Source organism: Astatotilapia calliptera, chromosome 19 (assembly GCF_900246225.1).
Source record: "Astatotilapia calliptera chromosome 19, fAstCal1.2, whole genome shotgun sequence".
Classification (NCBI taxonomy): Eukaryota; Metazoa; Chordata; class Actinopteri; order Cichliformes; family Cichlidae; genus Astatotilapia; species Astatotilapia calliptera.
The window spans coordinates 9,895,442-9,915,533 of record NC_039320.1 but is presented as its reverse complement, the minus strand read 5'-3'; the positions used below and the strand labels follow the sequence as shown (position 1 = coordinate 9,915,533).

The window sequence follows — 20,092 nt, the reverse complement described above, 5'->3', positions numbered from 1 at the left end:
CTCAAGCTCAATTCCAAAGAGATGAATGTGTTCCCAGTATACTTTCAACTCTGTTATATGCTCACCGTTTGTGCAATTTACACTTTTAATATAGGGGCACACCAGCGAAAAGTAAGGCTACTGTTAATTAGATAAAATTGCCATGGATTTCATGCCTGCACGCTACCAAGAAAATGACTATGTAGCCAAATGACCACTAAACATATTGACTGGTAGTTGTGGGAATTAAACTGGGACAAAAATGGGGGGTTTAATTTCGTGAAAATCACAACTTTAATTAAAGGAATATTATATTGCACTTTAATGATTCAAGCTGGGTGTTTGATCAGTGTCATGGATTCAAAGTTGCACTCACATCTATGCATTTCTTGGTAAGAAATCAAAAGCAAACAAGTTTCTCTCATTCATTATGCCGAGAATGAAATGCCCCAAAGCCTGCTCATTTCCCTGCTTCACTAATCAGTAGCCATGGCACATTTCCCCTCTCTCTGCCACTTGTACTATATTGAAACTAATGGCTTGATTCCCCCAAAAACAGCTTCTTCCTGTATATTCTTCGTGTGTTATCCTGCGTGTTGACTGGGTGATATGTCCATGCTCTGTCTCAGTGGATTTATTACTGCCTAGTCAGCAGGCAAGACACAATAATTTGTGCCGCTGGGAATGGCGCAGATGTATGAAAAAACGCACTCTCCCTAGATCCCATCTCTCAGCAAGGATTTTTTTGTTCTGCTCAGTGAAGGTGGAAGGGCTTTAGCAGCTCCTCCTGACAGCGCTGTTCTCCCTACATTGAGCCGCCAGCTGTCCGTTCCTTTGATTAAGCTCTGCATTTTCAACTCCTCATTCACTGCCTTTTCTCTCTCGTATCTGCCCTTGTGCTGCATGGCCTCTAAAGTTTTACGTCATTTGAAAGAGATCTAATTGATATACTGTTTTATTTATTTATTTTTAAGGTGAGCTCATCAGCTGCTCATTTATCCATGCAGTACTCACTGAAATGCAACTAGATGCATTTGGCAATGCTTGCTCGAAAAACAAAGACTTTCTGAATATCCATTAGTGATGCTTCACAGTTACACAAACCACAACACAAGGCAAATTTGGGTCAGGCACTGGGACAGAAAGAATTTGCACCCTTGTTAAATCAAAAAAACCGACATTCCAGTCCAGCCAAAATCACCCCTGGAGAGTCACTGGGTCAGTACACAGGCAGCGGAACATACGATTTTAACAAGCCTGTTGCAGATACAGTATAACAGTCATGCTCAGAGGATTTGTTAGGAATGCTGACTTTGTATAATCTAACCTCGAGTAGCTGCTCTGTCTGTGCGTGAGGATGGAGTGTTTGGTTTAGGAGCTGCCTAAGAAGATTTCCCTCTTCACACTGTGCGTTGGAAGCATTTTATTGTTTCTGTGTTTATCAGCCTTCATCTCACGTACCTTAACAGCATCATACTGCTGCTGCTCAACACTTCTCAAAAATTCAGGTTTTTTTCCCCTTCTTTCTAATGTTGTAGATTCTCCACTGCAGTGCCTAAAATTGCTTAACCATCTCATATAACCGTTTTTCCATGGCAACCATCTCCGAAGCTAAAAGTATCAGCATCGTACGAATGCACTGAAATTAAGTGTCAAAGCTTTGCATTCTGCTGATGAGCGTGATTCGCCTCAGATGACCTCATCAGAACCCCATCAACAGAGAAACTTAATTGTATTTGTAAAAGAATGCCCTTGACTGCAAACCACTCCAAAGTAACAAAAGAGGTTTTAAATACAGGCCTAAATAAAGGAAAGGAAATGAAGGGACACGTGAAGCAAATTTTTACTGTTAATATTCTCACTTTACTCTGTAAATGGTTTGTGATTGGTGGCTTTCTCAACCTTAACTGCAGTATGTTACATTTTCACATCTATTAGCTGGTTGGCCGTCATGCCGGGTGCTCTCTTCATCCTCTGGAGTATATTTGGGTTGGGTAGCTGGTAATCTGTCCAGTAGACCAATTCCACAGCGGTCATTTGACAGAAAACCTGAGCCCTAATAATAATAATAATTATGATTAGTATTATGACTATTATTACTGTCAACACTCTTATCTCGTAAGGGCTGCTGTGAATAAAGCACATAAATATGAATCTACAGCTAGCTTGACTGATTTGGCAGAAGCAATGGGAAAATGGCACAAAGTTACCACTCCTAGCTAAGAAATAGCTGGGAATAAAATTTCTAACAAAATGAGGAAAAAAGTATTTTAAAAAAGAAGTCCGTTTTAGCAAAGTTTACAATGAAAATGGGTGATGGTCCTGGTGTTTGAATTTTACCTATGGACAGAGCCAGATTGGTACTTTGTGCCCATCTCCAGAAGGTTGTTTGTCCTCTGGGCAGCTTTCTCTTAGCGGACCTCTCACCTTTTCATATTGTAGCAGCTAGTAGCAGTTTCTTTAAACATGTCCATAAAAAGATAGCTGCTGCTTGCGTCACTCATTGGTTTTGAAGCTTTAACCTGAACATTACAGTCATCAACATTTTATTAAAGTTGGGCGTTTTTACATAGGAGCCATCAGATGATAACCCTCCACTACATGTAATAATGCATCTATTAAGGCTTACAGACTATAAATTCACAGTTTGACGACTCAAGCTTCACTTGTTCAGTATCAGCATTGATCCTCTCGTCTCTGTCTTTACTCTACCAGGTTCAACTGTTTTGAAGTTTTTGCCTTGGATGGAGCCAGCACCAATATTCTTCAATTTTGCACTGCAGCAGAAAGCACAGACTGGCTCCAAGCAATATCCACAAATATCAATGACTTGACGCAGGAGAATGTAAGTGCATTTCTAAACATTAGAGGCTTGGTTGGATCTTCCTCTGAGTGTGTACTAAAAATGAAGGTGAAAAGAGTGATTCGAATGCTCTCGTGTTTCCATAAAGTTTAAAATGAATGATTTACACATGCACATTAATAGTTTCACAACGGGAGGAAGGAAGGAATCACAAAACTTGACAAAATTCAGGTTGTGAATTATTTTCCACTTTTGATCTGCTCAGTAATAAAAGAACCCTTGAAACTGTTTTGCCCACAGTTGTTCCCCCCATCACACATTAAAGTAGTTTTAATAGACCCTTCCTGGCAAGCACTCATTGACTCACAGTGGCACCTCTCCCCCTCTACTGACAAAAAAAAAAAAAAAAAAAAAAAAAAAAAAAAAAAAAGATGCTCTTCGATACCTAATTAATGGCTGCTAAGTAGTCATTCGGCGCGTGCTCTGCTCGCTCTCATTTCCTCCTATTTCACTTTGATTATCACGCTGATGATGCGAATAGTTTTTGGTGAGGATGAAGACTTACTGTAAGCCCGTGCTCATCGATGGCACAGCTGCCTTTTTTAAAAAGTGTGATTAATTCATGCCTGCATTCACCTAATTACGGACGTGCAGCGTGATTGCTAAATGGCCAATCAGGATGTAATTGTGTTGCCACCTTGGGAGAGAGCGGAACTTTTGTTTTAATGACCTACAACCTTTAAATAGACTCTTTAACACTCTTGGGGTCCGTCGCAGACATGGTGGAAGACTATATGATGCTCTTTGATGTTCTTTTAGAGGAAATAGAGAAAAAAATATAAATATTTGGGCAGCAGCTTGCTGATATCTAATAATATGAAGATTTCAGGTGACGGTGAACTTTTCGAATGTAGCTCAGGTGGAACAAGCAAGTCGCGAACCCCATGCTGATTGTGATATGCTGACACACCAGGTGTGCTTTCAGTGTGAAAATGCTTTGCTCTGGTTTGCAGCATTTTTCCTGCTGAGTGATAACCTCTGTGGCACATTTGGAAAATGCTTCTCTTTTTCTGGACCTATATTTTCTGAAGGTGGGCTTTAATTGACATGCACTGTCATCCAATGACTTTAAAATGGGTCTGCTATTTTGTGGATTGGTAGGGAACCAACATGTCACTCCAGAGAGGCGTTTTTTCATTTTCCTTTATTTCACTGATTTCATTTATTGTGTCCATGAATTTATTAGATTCATTTGCAGGAAAGCATGTTTCCCAGGCAGTGCTGCCAACTTCAGATGTTTTTATTACCTCATTAATACTTTATAATACATTTATATTTGCTACTTAATTTACATTTGGTTTTTTTTGCTTTCCTGAGCAGTTTGTGTGGTGTGGTGGTGTTCACTGCCCCGCTAGAGAAGGCTACTGCCTTCATGTAGTTCAATGGGGCTACATGGACTTTAACAGTGTTTACGATGGCCATATGTGTCACAATAACATTTATATTAAAAGACTAAATGAGTCACTTAACCTGTGGTTTTAACAAACAAGCTGATTTGTTTATTTATAATAAGTTCTGTAGCATTTAAGTGGTTAGACCTTAGCTTCTCTTGACACGCAGAATGTAAATAGACATTTAAAACTGGTTAGAGTTTGTAAAAATGCACAAAAGCTTTTTAACTCTTTGATTCAAAGCTATTAAGGGTTCAGAATGTTTTTATGTAATCTGAAATGTAAATATGTTTTCTAACTGTATATCTGTTTAATTTCTGTTTCTTTTAATAGATAAAGATCATCAACAAGTACTGCTCTTCAGATGATCAAGTATGTCATTATTTGCCTAACTTGACACAAACACATCATTTTTGTATCTTTTTGAGAACAGGTGCTTAATTGCCAGAAGACCAACAGGCCAATTAAATTCCTTCTGACAGCACACCTTCAGACCACAAAAGAGGCGAAAATCAAACTGAAAATGCCGTCCAACTGCTTGGACGACACTATCAATGTGTATCCCTGCTCTATGAGCAGAAACCTGCCATGTGTGAAATGGCCTGTTGAAGTTAACTCAAATATTTTCCACTGACCATATTCTGGGTGTGAATATCTATTTTAGTCTCTAAAGCAGAGGTCTCAACTGCAGACTGCAATGTTTTAGAAACGGCACTTCTAGCCGTTACATTCATCTCACTTAACACTCGTCCAAAGCTCCTTTTGAACGGCCATAACAGCGTTTCTAGTTATTGTTGTGGCCTTTTTTTTTTTTTATTGTTGTCAAGTTTTCAATTTAGTTACTACTGGTGAGCACATTCCTAGGAGTATACCAATGTATCCCATGTTGGCAGTAACTTTATACACATGTCTATTTAAGTTTTTTGTGAGAAATGTTATAAATGTGTTTAAAATGGCATCGTCTGCATACGACTGCAGCTCTGTGCAAAATCATCAGGGCAATATGAAAATTCAATTCAATTTGTCAGGGGAAAAAAAAAGTAGAACTTGCTCACTCAAAACTTTACTGCAGGATGCTTTAGATAGAACGTATTGCCAGCAAACAGTCAAGGCCCGAACTTAGAAATCACTGGACGTTGTTAACCACAGGATACGGGAGTGTAGCTGATAAGCAGTGCTTGGGATTTTCTCTGCTTTCCTCTGCTTAGATGAGACTTCCAAGTCAATCTGGAGTAGATAAAAGGAAATTGTTGCAGTGCAGCTGAGACTGCAGAACTGTATTGAAAAGTATCGTTTTAAATGGATGTTTTCTGAGCTGCGTCATTGGGTCCCCCCCCCCCATTCACTTACTTTGTCAGTGCACTGTAGACCATTCTTTTCCATTTTCTTAGTAAGAACATATTTTTCATTGTGTGTGTCTTTTTGTGTATTATCCATTTATTTATTTCAAATCAAATAATGAAAATGTATCCTTCTGAATCTCTGCAGATTGTTCACATGGGCTGGGCATGCGAATGCCCCGAGGGTAGCGCTCCCGGTCGATCTTCAACATTTAAGTTCCTGGCACTCCGAGGACCATATTTTTATATCTTCAAAAGTCCGCCGGTAATTTGTTTTTTCAATTTTCCTATTCAATATGGAGAGGAAATTGGTACATTTCTGTGGTGGGTCAGAAACCTGACTAGAGTTGGGCAGGTTTATAAATCATTTCTTCTAAAGTGAATCATAAACAAAATACATTTCTACAGCTGGCTTTTAGAAAGGAGGGGTTGTGGTATGGTGCATATGTTTGGTGTGGTACTGGATACATGTAATTAGCAAAGGCAACAGATTAAAAAATAAGAACTCTCGGTCCTCATGTTCTCAGTAGATGAAAAGCCTGAAGTTTTGAAACATAAGAAAACAATTTGCCCACATTTTGTGTTTAATATTGTTGTGAGACCTCTGTGTCATCGTGTAATGTTGATACTTACAGAATCTTTTTTTTTTATAATAAACATGTAATATCAGAATAACAGAAATGACAGTTGGCCATTATATTGTTTATAGTGCAATTCCTCTAGTAGTTTATATCGGAGGTACAGAATGGAGCATACGAGCTTTTATTCTGTCCTTCTCTGTACCAGAAGTTCTGTTCACTCGTTGGTATAAAAACCACTGGACACTAAAGTGTCTTTTGTCCTCCTTATATAATTTAGAAAGTGTTTCTGGTTAATCACAGTTATTCAGTGGTTTTTCTCCCGAGGTAGTGTGTGCACATTAATTGTGAGTTAAGTTTTCTTGGCCTTCCTGCTGGACTGTGTCTTTGTTACCCTTTACACAACTGTACACAGGAGAAGCTAATGTTCTCTTTGATGGTTCGTTAGTGTAGCAAACTTTGGTGTGCATGTATTTGCTCTGTTTAAATTCAGATTGTCAGAGACTTTTGATCTCTTCTTAGCTGCAGTTTGAGAACAGAATCCAAGCGTTTCCTGACCATTTTATGAGGAGGCACGAAATAATAATAATGACTATTGACGACAGTGGCTGTAGGTGAACAAATACAGTGCAGCATTTCTTCATAAATATTTTCATTTCAAATTGCTCATTATTGTGAAAGAGAAAAAATACTGTAAGAGGGGGGAAAAATTTTTGTAAAAAGCTTGTTTTAAGTCATAAAGAAAATTCTCTTGCTTGAACAAGTTGCAGCAAATTAAAGTTTTTCCAGGCTTGAAGTGTGCCAGGCAGGCACCTGTAAGTGCAAACGTCCCGAAAGGAACTCCAGATATTGCAAGCCTTAGGTCTGCTCACATCTACTTATTACAAATACTGGATAACATTTCAAACCCAGCAGACCAAAATAATATGAAGGGTCTTACAAGAGGGCGACCCCCATCACCAAGATCTGCAAAAGCAGATCTCGTATCTAATCTTGTGAAGCCATCTTACACTTCCTGAGAAAACAGCATGCGTGTTACCCAAAAGTGCAAAACCCCCCCCCCAAAAAAAAAAAACATCTCATGCATGTTGAGTGCTGCTCTTTTATGATTGGTGAGGACCATTCCACATGTAAAATGCAGTGGTGAGTGAGAAAACAGTTATGATAAAAGCAGGTGGAGCAGCTTCAAGCTGAATAGCAAAGCAAATATAGAAAAATAATTATATTCAAGAGCAGATAAAACTGTAGATTCCTCAAATATCTTACATCTCGTAAAAGTGTGTTCTCAAAAACCAGTTTTAGACCGTTTTTCCTTGGTGGGTGTTCCACATTAATATTTAAAAATGAGTATAGCATTCAGCTGGGCTCCTAATAATATATATTAACAGTTTAAATGTTACAGCCATGAAGAAATTTGGATATGAATGGTGGGCTGAAGATTCTCTGGTGACTTTATTAATAGAATGCACCAGGTTTTATTTTAGTTTGGAGTTTAGTTTAATTAGAGATGTGTGAAATGTATCAAAAGCAGGCTGTAGATTTGCAAAGAAGATGTTAAGGAAAGAGGTAGTCGCATATAAAAGTAGCACCATCTGTGTTAACTTTAGTTTTTGGTGCCAGAGATAAATTTTATGGTGAATAAAAAAGGTCCAAGACTGGATTCCCTGCTGAACACCTGTGCAAACTACAAGGACATCTGGGCTGAAGTCTTTGGAGTACAAATTAAACATGGCCTGTTAATCTGCACTGACTGAGCAAAGCTTTTCTAGTAGAGTGTCACGATACTGAATTAAATGCTTTTGAGAAATCCACAGAATAAAACAAAGAACCTTTAAGATGGTTATTAGTCTTTATATACGCTTACCTACTGCAATTAACTTAAAAATGAGCTATAAGAAGAGCAGTTAGCCCAGCACAGAGGCAAAACAGGGAGAGGTCCAGTTTAAACTGACAACTTTACGACATATCTTATATCCGCTTATCAATCCAAAAAAAGAAGAAAACATTAGAACATATAGAATTAAAGATTTTATTGTTTTAAAATATCTTCGAATAAAATTAAATGATAATTGAAAGAATGGAAATCAGATTTAGCTTTTCTAATAAGTACAAGACAGTTTTTTCTTAGTAGCTGAAACTTTGCAGATAGAAGATTGTTAGATATTCAAAATCAGTCTGTTCTGCAATGAGAGCGTTGTGGAGGAGAACCAAGGATTATACACAGATATATTCTGAAAATTTTAAGGCGGCATGATTAAGTACATATTAAAATTTGTGACGTGATGAAAGGTAGGTCATGATTGGAAACGTTTTCAATTTAATTGAGGTCAGAGTGCTGCTGTTCCTTAAAAAAATAAATCTTTTCATTAAGATATTTAAAATTCAGTTTATTTATAAAATGTAGCAGGTTGTTAGTCTGAAGGTCAAACATTTTTCTGTCACATGTAGTTGGGCACTGGTAGCTGATGTATCCAGAATAAATTGCACCAGTGGGTTATTTAAGTGGGTTATTTGTTCAAATATGATCTATCATGGTTGATCTAAAAGGAATGCATTTATTTGGACATGTAAGGCTACAAATCAATTATTATATAATAATCTCTTGTAATGTTGTTGTAATGTAGCAGAACCTTTAGAGAGCAAATCTAAATTCAAGTCACACTCAATAACTTCCTCAGAACTAACATGTAATGGCAATACTTCGGCAGTCTCTGACAGGGCTGAACTGCTTGCAGCAGGGAGATGATGAACTCCAGTAACAGTAAAATGTGCACTACCTCCAGGGGAGTCAATAACAATATATTCAGTAGTCTGGTAGCGAAGCAACATTAACAAGGCAAGCCTCTGTGTAGAGCCTTTGACACAGTCATACTGCACCTTGTTGTTTTCCTGTCAATGCCAAAGACATGTAGTAATCCAAATTTATGTCCACATGATTGACCTGGTTAGGCAAGTTTCAGTAAGGACAAAAATTCTCTTATGTCAACAAAATGCAATTTTTGGAATTGTAAGGGGCTTCTTATGTTTAGATGTAATATAGCTCACTGAACTGTACTGAGAGGTCATTTCAGTGGAGATGTGTTCTCTCTCTCGGGAGGCTGTGTATTGATCATTGAAAGATTATTTAATTTAACTATAGATAAGGTGGGTCAGAAGCTAGAGCGGATCAGGGTAGATGAGGATTCCTCCATTCTGCATGTCAAAGTATCCTTGAGCAAGGTCCTGGATCTATCAGAGTCGTGACTGGGTGAATGAGGCTTGTAGTAAAAAGTAGGGATGGCACGATACCACTTTTTTATGTCCGATACCGATACCGATATCATAAATTTGGATATCTGCCGATACCGATATGAATCCGATATAGTGTTTTTTAATCAACAAAACTGTTTTTTAAAATATCTTGCTGCATTTTGCAAGTCTGCAAGTTCATACTCAAGTTTAAAACAACAACTACACTAAAGCTATTCTGTTATACCTGTATACAAAAAAAATATTTCATAGTTCAGCAATACTGATCAATCTAATAAACTTAAACCTACACCATCCTCCCTATTCTGGTATTTTAAAGAGTACTTAGCGTAAATATTAAGCAACCTAACTAACAGGGTTCCAACTCCCAGCAACAACAAAAATAAATAAATAAAAAATAGGGAACCACCCCTCACGCGCCACCTCATGATGCTTAATCGACATAATCAACCTTAATTTGATGCAGTGTGAAAGAAAATGCACAGAAATCAGTTATTTTTCAAGAAATATTAAATAGATTCAACATCTTTCTTCAACAAAATTGCAGACTGCACAGATGGTACCTTCCCAAAGTAAAAAGTACTATAGCTTACTAGGGTATATATATATTAGACTTTATAGTCACTATATACAGTAATTGACTTCTATTCATTTTACACCAAATAAAAACTTTGGGTGTCAGATAATTATTTATTAAAAGCTAGACATTTTAAATGAGAATAAGAAAGAAAAGTATGTCTTTGTGCCCCCTTTTCCCTGTTAATGCCCTATCGGCCCCCCTGGCTAAACTTTGCTAGATCCGCCCCTGCACAGTTACCAGCGTCAGCTACGTAGAAAAAGATCCTGGTGTAGAAAGTAATATTAAATAAATTGTAACAACAGCTTATCAAGCTTAAACGTGCTGCTGTTGTTCAGCCGCTGGTTTGCTCTTTCTGGCGCAAAGTGGACCAAAAACAAACAAGAGAGACGGACTCGCGACAGAAAACCCGATCAGCTGATCAGTTTCACGATTGAAGTAGCAGCCGGAGAGCGAGAGGCAGTCGCTTGTTAAGCTTAACACAGGAATGCTTTACAAACATTCAGAGATGGACTTACACACTTGCTTTACTTCTCTCGGGGATAACTTTGTCGGAGATGAAATGCCAGGTTGCTAGCGAAGCTCCAAATGCTATCCAGACCACCGACAGGTCCCGCATGCCACAGCCGCTCTATCACGTGATGCATACTGCTCCGACTGCTAACGTTCTGAGGTGAGTTACGGCGTGTTGCAAGTTTTGTGAGGTGCTTTCGTGATATTTAATGGATCGGATTACATTTTTTATTTTTCTCCGATATCCGATCCAGTAATTTAGGTCAGTATCGGACCGATACCGATACGTAATATCGGATCGGTCCATCTCTAGTAAAAAGTACTGTTAAACTAGGAAAAGTGCTAAAGAAGTACCAGTCCACTCATCTGGATTAATAACTACCTAACAGCATTTCACTTCAGTAATTTTGCAGGAACACTCATATCAGTTGCCTTTCTTCTGATATGCAGCCTTCTTCAGTGGCCAGCTGTATGGACAGTATGAGTCCTGCTAGCTTCCTTTTATTCCCCTTTTCCCGCCAACTGGTACTCAGCTGTATGAGACACTTTTCATATTTACAGCTAAATCAACAAGTAGGTCTGAGAGACCATTACCTGACCATGAGATGAGAAGCTTCTTCCTCCCACACGCTGAAGACATGCATGTAAGGTTATTTGGTGACTCTAAATTGGCTACATATGTGAGGTTGATGGAGTGAAATGTATAGAATAAAAGTGCTATATGAATGTATGCTTAAAGTTCTCTGAGGGGTCAGTAAGATGACAAAAGCATTGTATATATGTGGATATTACATAGCTCAACAGCCAGTATTGCTGCCTCTCTGTACTCATTAGCACACTGACAGCATTTCCATGTACTGAATATCTTAAAGAGCTCTGCTAACCTTGCCCTTGCTACTTGACATCCCACTGTCCATTTGCATATGTGCAAGAAATTAAGCATTTCATCATCTATGCAGATGCTTTCTGCAACTCACGTAGGCACACTGTTGCATTCCTTTTGACTTCCATCCTCTGCTCGAGTCTCCAGACTGGCTCTGTTTCTGTGTCAGGTTACACGGCTGTCTGAACAGTGCATTTTTACAATTCCCTCTGCACACTGATGCTTTGTGTTAACATTAGTGATGGTCACCCCAGCTGTTTGTTGAAATGGCAGGAACAAGAGCCTGGCCTTGTTTAAACTACACTTGCTGATACCATCAAATGGGCCCTTTGTTGCAACCTGTGCATCATTGTGCTTGAGACATCACTACAGGAAAAAGAATCATAACCATCAGAGATTTTTAGTAACACTGGGTGAGAGGCCTCTGGTCTGGTATACTCAACCACATACATAAGCTACAACATTAAAACTTAATCTGGCACAACCCCCCCATTCCCAAGAAAACAGATTTAACCTGGTAGGGCATGGACAAAGGACCTATGGGGGTGTCCTGTGAAGTTCTAGGATATTGGTTTGCGGGTTCTGCAGCTGGGTCGTACTCTTAGCGTGGGGGATTTTGCTTGGTCTTTAGAAGATTTGATGTCCATTAAATGGCAGAACCTAAAGTTTACCAGGAGAAGGTTATAATGTAATGAGATCATTAGCATTATTAACTTCACCTGTCAGTGCTGATAATATTTTGGCCAGTATAATTTTTAAACTGTTCTTTAAAGGGCTGCAGGACAGTCTTTTACAAAGAGTATGCCAGAGGCTTAAAAAAAAAAATTGTGACACAGAAATGGTGTTTTTGAAGGTGAGCTTAGGAAGAAAAAACCCCAAACCTTTTTGTAGCTTTTCGTAGTTTTTAAATAAAGAGAAAAAGCTACAGGCTGGGAGCAGGCGAGAACTGCAGTACACTACACACAACGCAGATCAGTTACAAAAATGAAAAGGGTTTTTTTGGTTAAGATATAGGCCAGTCATAGGACCAACAAATCATGTTTACAGGATGAGAGCAAAAGAAGTGAACAGCTGTACTTTTAATGAACAATACTAATGGATGTATTGTGAAGTCACTGAAGTTATGGTTCCTTGAGCTAAAGACATTATGCAGCTGGTGGGCTGTGAAATGCCAGACGTGTCCTCTAGCTTGTGTTGAAAAATGGTAGTAGCCAATATCCCAGAGGCCGAGAGGCCTTGAATATTCAGCAGTATGTTTTTATTAGTATCAATTATCATGTGTCAAAAAGAAGTCAACAGTAACAGCTCAGCAGAGTAAGAGAAAATTTACTTTAGTACTTCAACAATGTTAGCTGTTGGAAACCAAAAAAAGGCCTTATTTTTATTATTTTAAATCCAAAATTTTCCGCATATGGGATAAAACATGGCCGAATGAATATACCCAAACCAACAGTGTGTGATTTTGCACCACGACTGTCATTTCACCACCACGTCCATGACATGACGCCTGGCGCGAACAGTAAGGAGTCTTTAGGGATGTTTACGGCTGTCGCTACGTGTTATTCAGTCATTTAGATTTTTCATGCAAAGCTGATTTTGTATGGGATGTTTTGTTGTTTTGTTATTTATAGGACCAGTACAACACAACCTATCGTAAAGAAGACAAAGAGGCAGTAGACATTGTTCATTGTGATTAAATAAGTGGAAATACACTGAGGAACGATTTTAGAACAGTCCATCCATCCATCCATTCGCTACCGCTTATCCTTTTCAGGGTCGCGGGGGGTGCTGGAGCCAATCCCAGCTGTCATAGGGCGAGAGGCGGGGTACACCCTGGACAGGTCGCCAGTCTGTCGCAAGGCTAACACACAGGGACAGACAACCATTCATACTCACATTCACTCACAGATTCACACCTAGTGGCAATTTGGATTATCCAATTAACCTATCCCCACAAACTGCATGTCTTTGGACGGTGGGAGGAAGCCGGAGTACCCGGAGGGAACCCACGCAGATACGGGGAGAACATGCAAACTCCACACAGAAAGACCCCGGCCTGATGGTGGAATTGAACTCAGGACCTTCTTGCTGTGTGGCAACAGTGCTAACCACCGTGCTGCCGTGCTGCCCATTTTAGAACAGTTTCACAACTAATTTTGTTTACCTGGGACATAATGGATCCTTCTTTGATCTTATTAGATGCTATCACACTGGAAAATTATTTTAAATACCTAAACAAAATCAATCAACAAATTAAGGATTTTCTTTATGCACAAGCAAACTGAATGTTGCAGAAGATGCAGCAGACATTTTCATGAATTCAGTAGTTTAGTTTATTAAGATCCCCGTTAGCTCCTGCAATAGCAGTACCTACTCTTCCTGGAGTGTGACGAAATTTAATAAAAAAAAGAAAAAATTTCATACAAAAAAGACGTACTACATTAAAAGAAAAAAAAAAGGCTCAAAAACAAGAGAACACCACAATTAAAACCAATAGCTCCACATTAAATATCTGTAAGAATCACAACTCACTTTTGCTTTTTAAATGATCAACTGACCAACATGCTCATCACACAGATGTCTGAAACCTAACAAAAAATAACCAATTCTACTGACTATTCCCGTGTAATTGTAATATTATATATATATATATATATATATATATATATATATATATATATATATATATATATATATATAGTTTCAATTTTTTGCAAAAAGTTGTGTTAATTCCTAAGATCAAGAATAGTCCTCAGAGTAGTCATTTGAGGATGACTATTCTATCCAGTCTGTACTTTGGAGTCAGACGTATAAATATGTTTAAAATTTAAATGATAAAAGCTCCTTCTAGGATAATGCTGATTGTTTGTTGTTGTGAAACTAAACCAAACCAAACTAAACAAGGAGCTAAACTTAAGTTACATAAGATTATTTACTCAATTGTACAGTAACTCCTAACATAACTCTTGCATATGTGTCTCTGATTTCTAGGAGTTGGTCAGTTAGCTTGATGCTAACACCTAATGAAAGTACAAATCTAAGACTAGTCATGAAATTTAGTTAATCATGTTAAATATTAAATCATCAAAAATACTTACTTCAGGTAATTCTAAAACTAATGTTGAAATAGCATAAAGAAAAAAAAGGATGGATTTTTGCTTACCAAAGAGGATTATAAACATCAACTACACTACAGATATTTAATATTATTAGCATACGTGTAACCTTTTCAGATGACTGATCATCAGGCTTATAGTGTCCACTTGGCAAAAAAAATCAAATGACCGCACTTTGTGCATAACATTGTATCTCAGTTTAAGCACACCCCAAATAAAGCTCCCAGCCTTGCGTTGGACATGCAGTAAGCCTGTATGTCTACTAAATTCAGCCGTCACTTTCATTTTAAATTTTTCTTTCTGTGGCCATAAAAAAATATTCTCAGTTGGATTTTTTACAAATCCCAATTTAAATCTGAGGGATTATTTAAAGTTGTTATTTGTGAAACAAAACCTGGAAGTCCTAGTTTTTAAAGGCTCTGGTTTATTTTGCTGTAGTCTTTGAAATCTACGCGTTACTTTCATGATTTAAATGTTCTCCCCGTGCCGAGTGCAGCAGGATCAATCCATTTTGCTCCCTGACACTGGCAGTCATCCAGGGCTTCACAGAAAGCAACAAAGTGACCTGCCTAACTTTCATTTGCATTTATTATGTGGATGAGGAAGTGCTGCTAACAAGTGCAAAAAAGCTTGTTTGTATACGCTTCCTCTTCATCTCATCCTCCTTGATGTTTATTTCTCAGATCAGTGCTGCTGACTGGGGACAAGCTGAAACAACATATAACCTCTATGAGGTTCTTTTCAAGGTTCACAAGGTAAGTTATGAGAAGGATGCTGTGATGTGCATCAGGGCTGTTCAAATTTTGATCACTTCTTTGCTCTCTTTAAAGATGTCAGTTTTCCTCTTTGAGCATGTCGTATAGTGACTCAGGGAGCTGTCTAACCAAGGCATGTACACAGAGAAGGTTCATCTGTTTAATCTGCGAATATAGAGAAATACTAGTGATTCCTTCTACTTACATCAGCTGTAGAAAGTGAAATAACAGCGTACCTTTCCCCCAGTATGTAGTAATTACAAGCTTGCATTACAGCTGTGGATGGCAGAGGACTGCTGGCTCCAGGCAAGGCTCTACTTGGGACTGGAGCATTCTCCTGAGCAGGACACGGAGTCTCTGTGCTTCAGTATTCTGGTCGGCCACGGCCAGAGCCACACCTTCAGGGTAGAGCTGGCCACTGACCTGGCTATCTGGGAGAAGTCCTTCCAAAGGGCGGTCTTCTTGGAAGTGCAGCGAATACAAGTGAGTACTTTCATATAAAATGATCTCGGACCCTTTTTGGGTATTTTCTGTTTGAATATTAGTTCGAATGGAGTGCCTCTAAAATAAAGCACCTTTTTCTCAACTCAAAGGAGGAACGCGAAGTATTGAATGTTTGTGGAAATTAAGACCACAGCACAACTCTGTGTTTCCGTTGGGCTTTAGAGCCAGAAGGAAGATAAATAGCATCAATAATCTTGGATGATGACTAAAATGTACTCTTCCAAATGCAAACATGACAGTCTGAAAATGGAGCTTTATAATCCTTTAATACCAGTATTATTGCATAGGAACATTACAGCACAATTGCATTTGTGTGTAATATTCCTGTACAATCGTGCACTGGTCCATTTAACATAACAGAACAGCACAAAAATGTTAACATAAAATTTGAAAGCCATTTAAATCCTTCTGTAACACCTATATGATATAGCTATGGTTATTGTCATTGCACCTTTTGTTTTGAGGAAGTGACTTGCATTCATCATTTACTTCCTGTATTTATTAAAACTGTGTATATTATATTTGATACATGAGTTTTTGAACACCTCTTAAAGAAGAAGAAAAATCTGTGTTGATTGGTTAGATGGAGACAATGAGCTGGAAAGGATGTGCAGCAGGTTAGGATGATTAAAGACAGAGATAGAAATGGATGGAGTTAAGTTAGTGGAGTGCAGAGAATTAGTAAGGTGGAAGCGAGGGTAGCTGTGTAAAGGAATGAAGTGTGGAAAGCCGTGTTTATCCAGGTGGCATACCTGTGATGGTATGAAGATGTCTTGAAGAGAGGATGTGGTGTTTTTTAAACTCGAGTGTTTAACACAATCTTGGACAAAAACTGGTTCACCCGAAAGACAAAACGCCAAAACACAGACTTAACAATGTGGTGTATGCTGTACAGTGCAGCGAGGAATGCTCAGACCTCTACATTGGAGAGACCAAACAGCCACTTCACAAGCGCATGGCACAACACAGAAGAGCCACCTCCACAGGACAAGACTCAGCTGTCCATCTGCATCTTAAGGATAAAGGACACTCTTTCGAGGATGCCAATGTTCACATTTTGGACAGAGAGGACAGATGGTTTGAAAGAGGAGTGAAAGAAGCCATCTATGTCCACTGCGAGCGACCATCTTTGAACAGAGGCGGGGGTTTACGACACCAACTCTCTGCCATCTATAATCCAGTTTTGAGATCCCTTCCCAGACGCCTTAACGCCCACTCACATCCTGGGCCATCTAACCTCAGGAATTCGCATGATAAGGTGGGGCCAGGTTTCACAATGAACACACCCGAAACTCTGGCGGATTGGGACCCACACCCAGTTTCACACCTTGGCTCAGGTGATTAGAGGATCATCAGGGGGTCCATTTGTCCCTCTGTGGGGGGTCACTCCCACTAGGTTTATATCTGGGACTCTCCACCATTTGACCTTAGAACTGAAGAAACTTCTCGGATGAGAGGTGAAACGTCTTCAAGCAACTTAAAGAAGTCCAGACGCTTTTCTTTGCAAGCTCCTTTGACAATCTTGGAGAAACTGCCAGAAGAGTAGAAGAATGAGACCAATTTTCAAGAACAGGGTTGATGTGCAGAGCTGTAGTAACTAGAAAGAGATGAGGCTGATTAGCCATGAAGAGTTGTTGAAGCTAGGTTAAGTGACACTCGGTGACATGCGTTAGGGCTTCATGCTGAGAATGAACACTACAGCTGTGATGTTTGCTTGATGTTTGATGATGGAGAAGAATAGAGACGATCAGACAGAGTTGCACTGTGCCTTTGTAGATCTAGAGAAAAGCTCTCTGAACCCCTTTTGTTTGCAGTGGTGATGGACAGGTTAACAGATGAGACGAGACAGCGGTCTCTGTGGACTTTTACAGATGAGACTCATGAAATTTGTAGTGAGAGTAGGAATAGAATACATGTGTGTGAATGAGAGGTAGGCAGGTGGAAAGGTGAACATGCAAAGTTGGATGAATTTAAATACCTGTATTCAACCAGCTGAAACTATAGACAGTGCACAGGAGAGGTCAAGAAGAGAGTGCAGGCTGGGTGGAGCAGTTGGAGACAAGTCTCTGGGATGATTTGTGACAGAAGCCTAGCAGTGAGTCTAACAGCAGAAGGAGAAGGCCGAGTTGAAGATGTTAGGATTTTCATTGGATGTGACCAGAATGGACTGGATTAGAAATGAGTACATCAGAGGGACAGGTCAGGCCGAGCAGTTTAGAGGCTGAGATGGTTTGGACATATGCAGAGGAGGGATAGAGGATATACTGGACAAAGGATGCCAAAGATGGGCCTGCCAGGTACACCACAGAAGATTCATGGCTGTAATGAAGGAGGACACGGTAGAGGGTTGGTGTGACACAGGAGGGATAGGGGTGAGATGGAGGCAGATGATCCACTGTGGCAACCTCTAAAGGGAGCAGGCAGAAGAGAACATTTGGAAGACGTCTAAATCAGTAAAACAATCAGTACTTTTCTGTGATATAAAAATCTAACACATTATCTCCCCACTGGTGAATTACAGGCAATTACAGGCGCGTCTTTTCTTTTGACTAAGGAAACCTTTGTTAATTCCAGTTTTGTTATGAATAACCATTACTTGAAATCTGTCAAAAATGTCATATTTGTAAGTTTTGGGTTTTTTTTAGTTTCTGTTTAAATATACAAAGACATTTACAAACAGTTATTTTAATAATAGAATTTCACCAACATGATTTGGTGTGTCGGGTTTGACGCGGTGAGCAGTTAAGAGTTTTCGTGGCACAGATAGTGCAAATAAAATTAGAGATTGGATTTGGGTCTGAGAGAATCATTATTCAGTCGTATGGCTACACCAGGCTTAACATGCCACAACATTTTTGAATTCTCTGGTTACAGCTCAGAAAAATGCCAGCGGCCTTACCTGCTTCAGATGAATTTGTCTGGCTTGCAAATGGGGCTTAACTGGTCCCCTGACAGTTCCATCCAGCCCATTCCTCCTCTCAGTTTGACAAACATGCACTGAGTTTCGTATCTTTCCCTTGATTTAGGGTATCAAATAGACCGAAATCCCTCATGGAGGCTGATTGTCATCAAAGTCTGAAAAAGTTGGTCTTTTAGTTTGTGTCCAACGAGCTACATGATCGTTACACATCGCAGGGCTTGGTGAACAAATGACAGCTGGGACAAAAAGCTTTAAAGGTTTTTGAACTGTGATTTCTTCTGATAATAATAAATAAATGTTTCCTTAATTCTTGCTAGGAGCAACGCTTGAATTTATTTTCTGACACGAGCAGTTTCTCTCGTATTTCAGGCCTGCTTATATTAATCACAGTGGTGTCTGCCTATGCAGCTACCCTTGGAAACTATTGTGATGATTGTCAAACCAGCGAATCACTTGTCTAGTTGACAGATGTGTAAAACACTTCTTAATTATAATAACAGATCAGTTCATTTTTTTGGCAACTTACAAGTATATGGATGTAGAGCTCATTGTAATTTGCTGTCTAGGCCAGCTGCCAATAGTTTGACTGCAACTTAAAATTAATAATTAAAATACATTCAGTTTAAATGTTTCATCCTTAACATACATAACAAAATGTTACAACATACAGCAGGAAAACTCAAACCTTACTCTTTCAGACAAAGTGATATCACACAAAAGGGGAAAAAAAGGCTCAACCAGAAATACTTTGGGTGTAGGATCTGACAATGAGTCACACGAATTCTTTGTAGTGCATTTGAGCTGGCGCTATATAATGCTGCATCTTGGACACCTCCCAATGTTCAGACAAACCTCCCAGTGAAAGACACTTTATTTTCAGTCTTTTTTTGTTTTCGTAGATTTTATTGGCCTGCATGTTAATTTAACACTGATGTTTAGGAGTTTAAAGCCATCGCCAGGCCACAGAAGCTCTGTGTTTTTGTGCTCGTTCTGTAGTGAAATACTTCAGGGGCAACTTTTGATTTTTCAAACACCTGCTGGTGTTTTGTCGTTCTCTTTGTGGTCGGCTCTGCTTCATCAGAGGGCAGATGTTTGGAGGTTATTTCTTTGATGCTGGCTAACTAATGCCAACTGTGAGCCGCACTTCATATTTAAAGTGGATTCACTGAATACTAAACCCAGATCCAGAGAAAGCTGCAGCTACCTCAGGTGAGGGCTGAGCGCATTTGGTATTTGGGCTGATTTAGCAGGGAAATAATGTGTTTGTGTTGCCCTGAATGCATTTCCATGTGCCTACCAAAAATATATATATATACACTGCGTGTGTGGCAATGATGGAGAGAGGGAGCTCTTTGATATTAAAATTGTGCCGTTTTCATTATCTGACTGGATATAACCCAACCCAAACAAACTCTAGGCCCAAC

At 39.1% G+C, this 20,092-nt stretch overlaps 1 protein-coding gene across 1 annotated transcript in view; it reads left to right on the top strand.

The window, feature by feature from the left end:
• Window positions 1-20,092, top strand: part of sntg2 (syntrophin, gamma 2) — a 107,801-nt gene that overhangs the window by 65,314 nt on the left and 22,395 nt on the right. Inside the window, exons 10-14 of the mRNA XM_026151094.1 lie at window positions 2,695-2,824; window positions 4,567-4,605; window positions 5,722-5,838; window positions 15,173-15,244; window positions 15,521-15,727. Of these exons, the coding sequence (XP_026006879.1) occupies window positions 2,695-2,824; window positions 4,567-4,605; window positions 5,722-5,838; window positions 15,173-15,244; window positions 15,521-15,727 (565 nt within the window). The remainder of the gene's footprint in view (window positions 1-2,694; window positions 2,825-4,566; window positions 4,606-5,721; window positions 5,839-15,172; window positions 15,245-15,520; window positions 15,728-20,092) is intronic.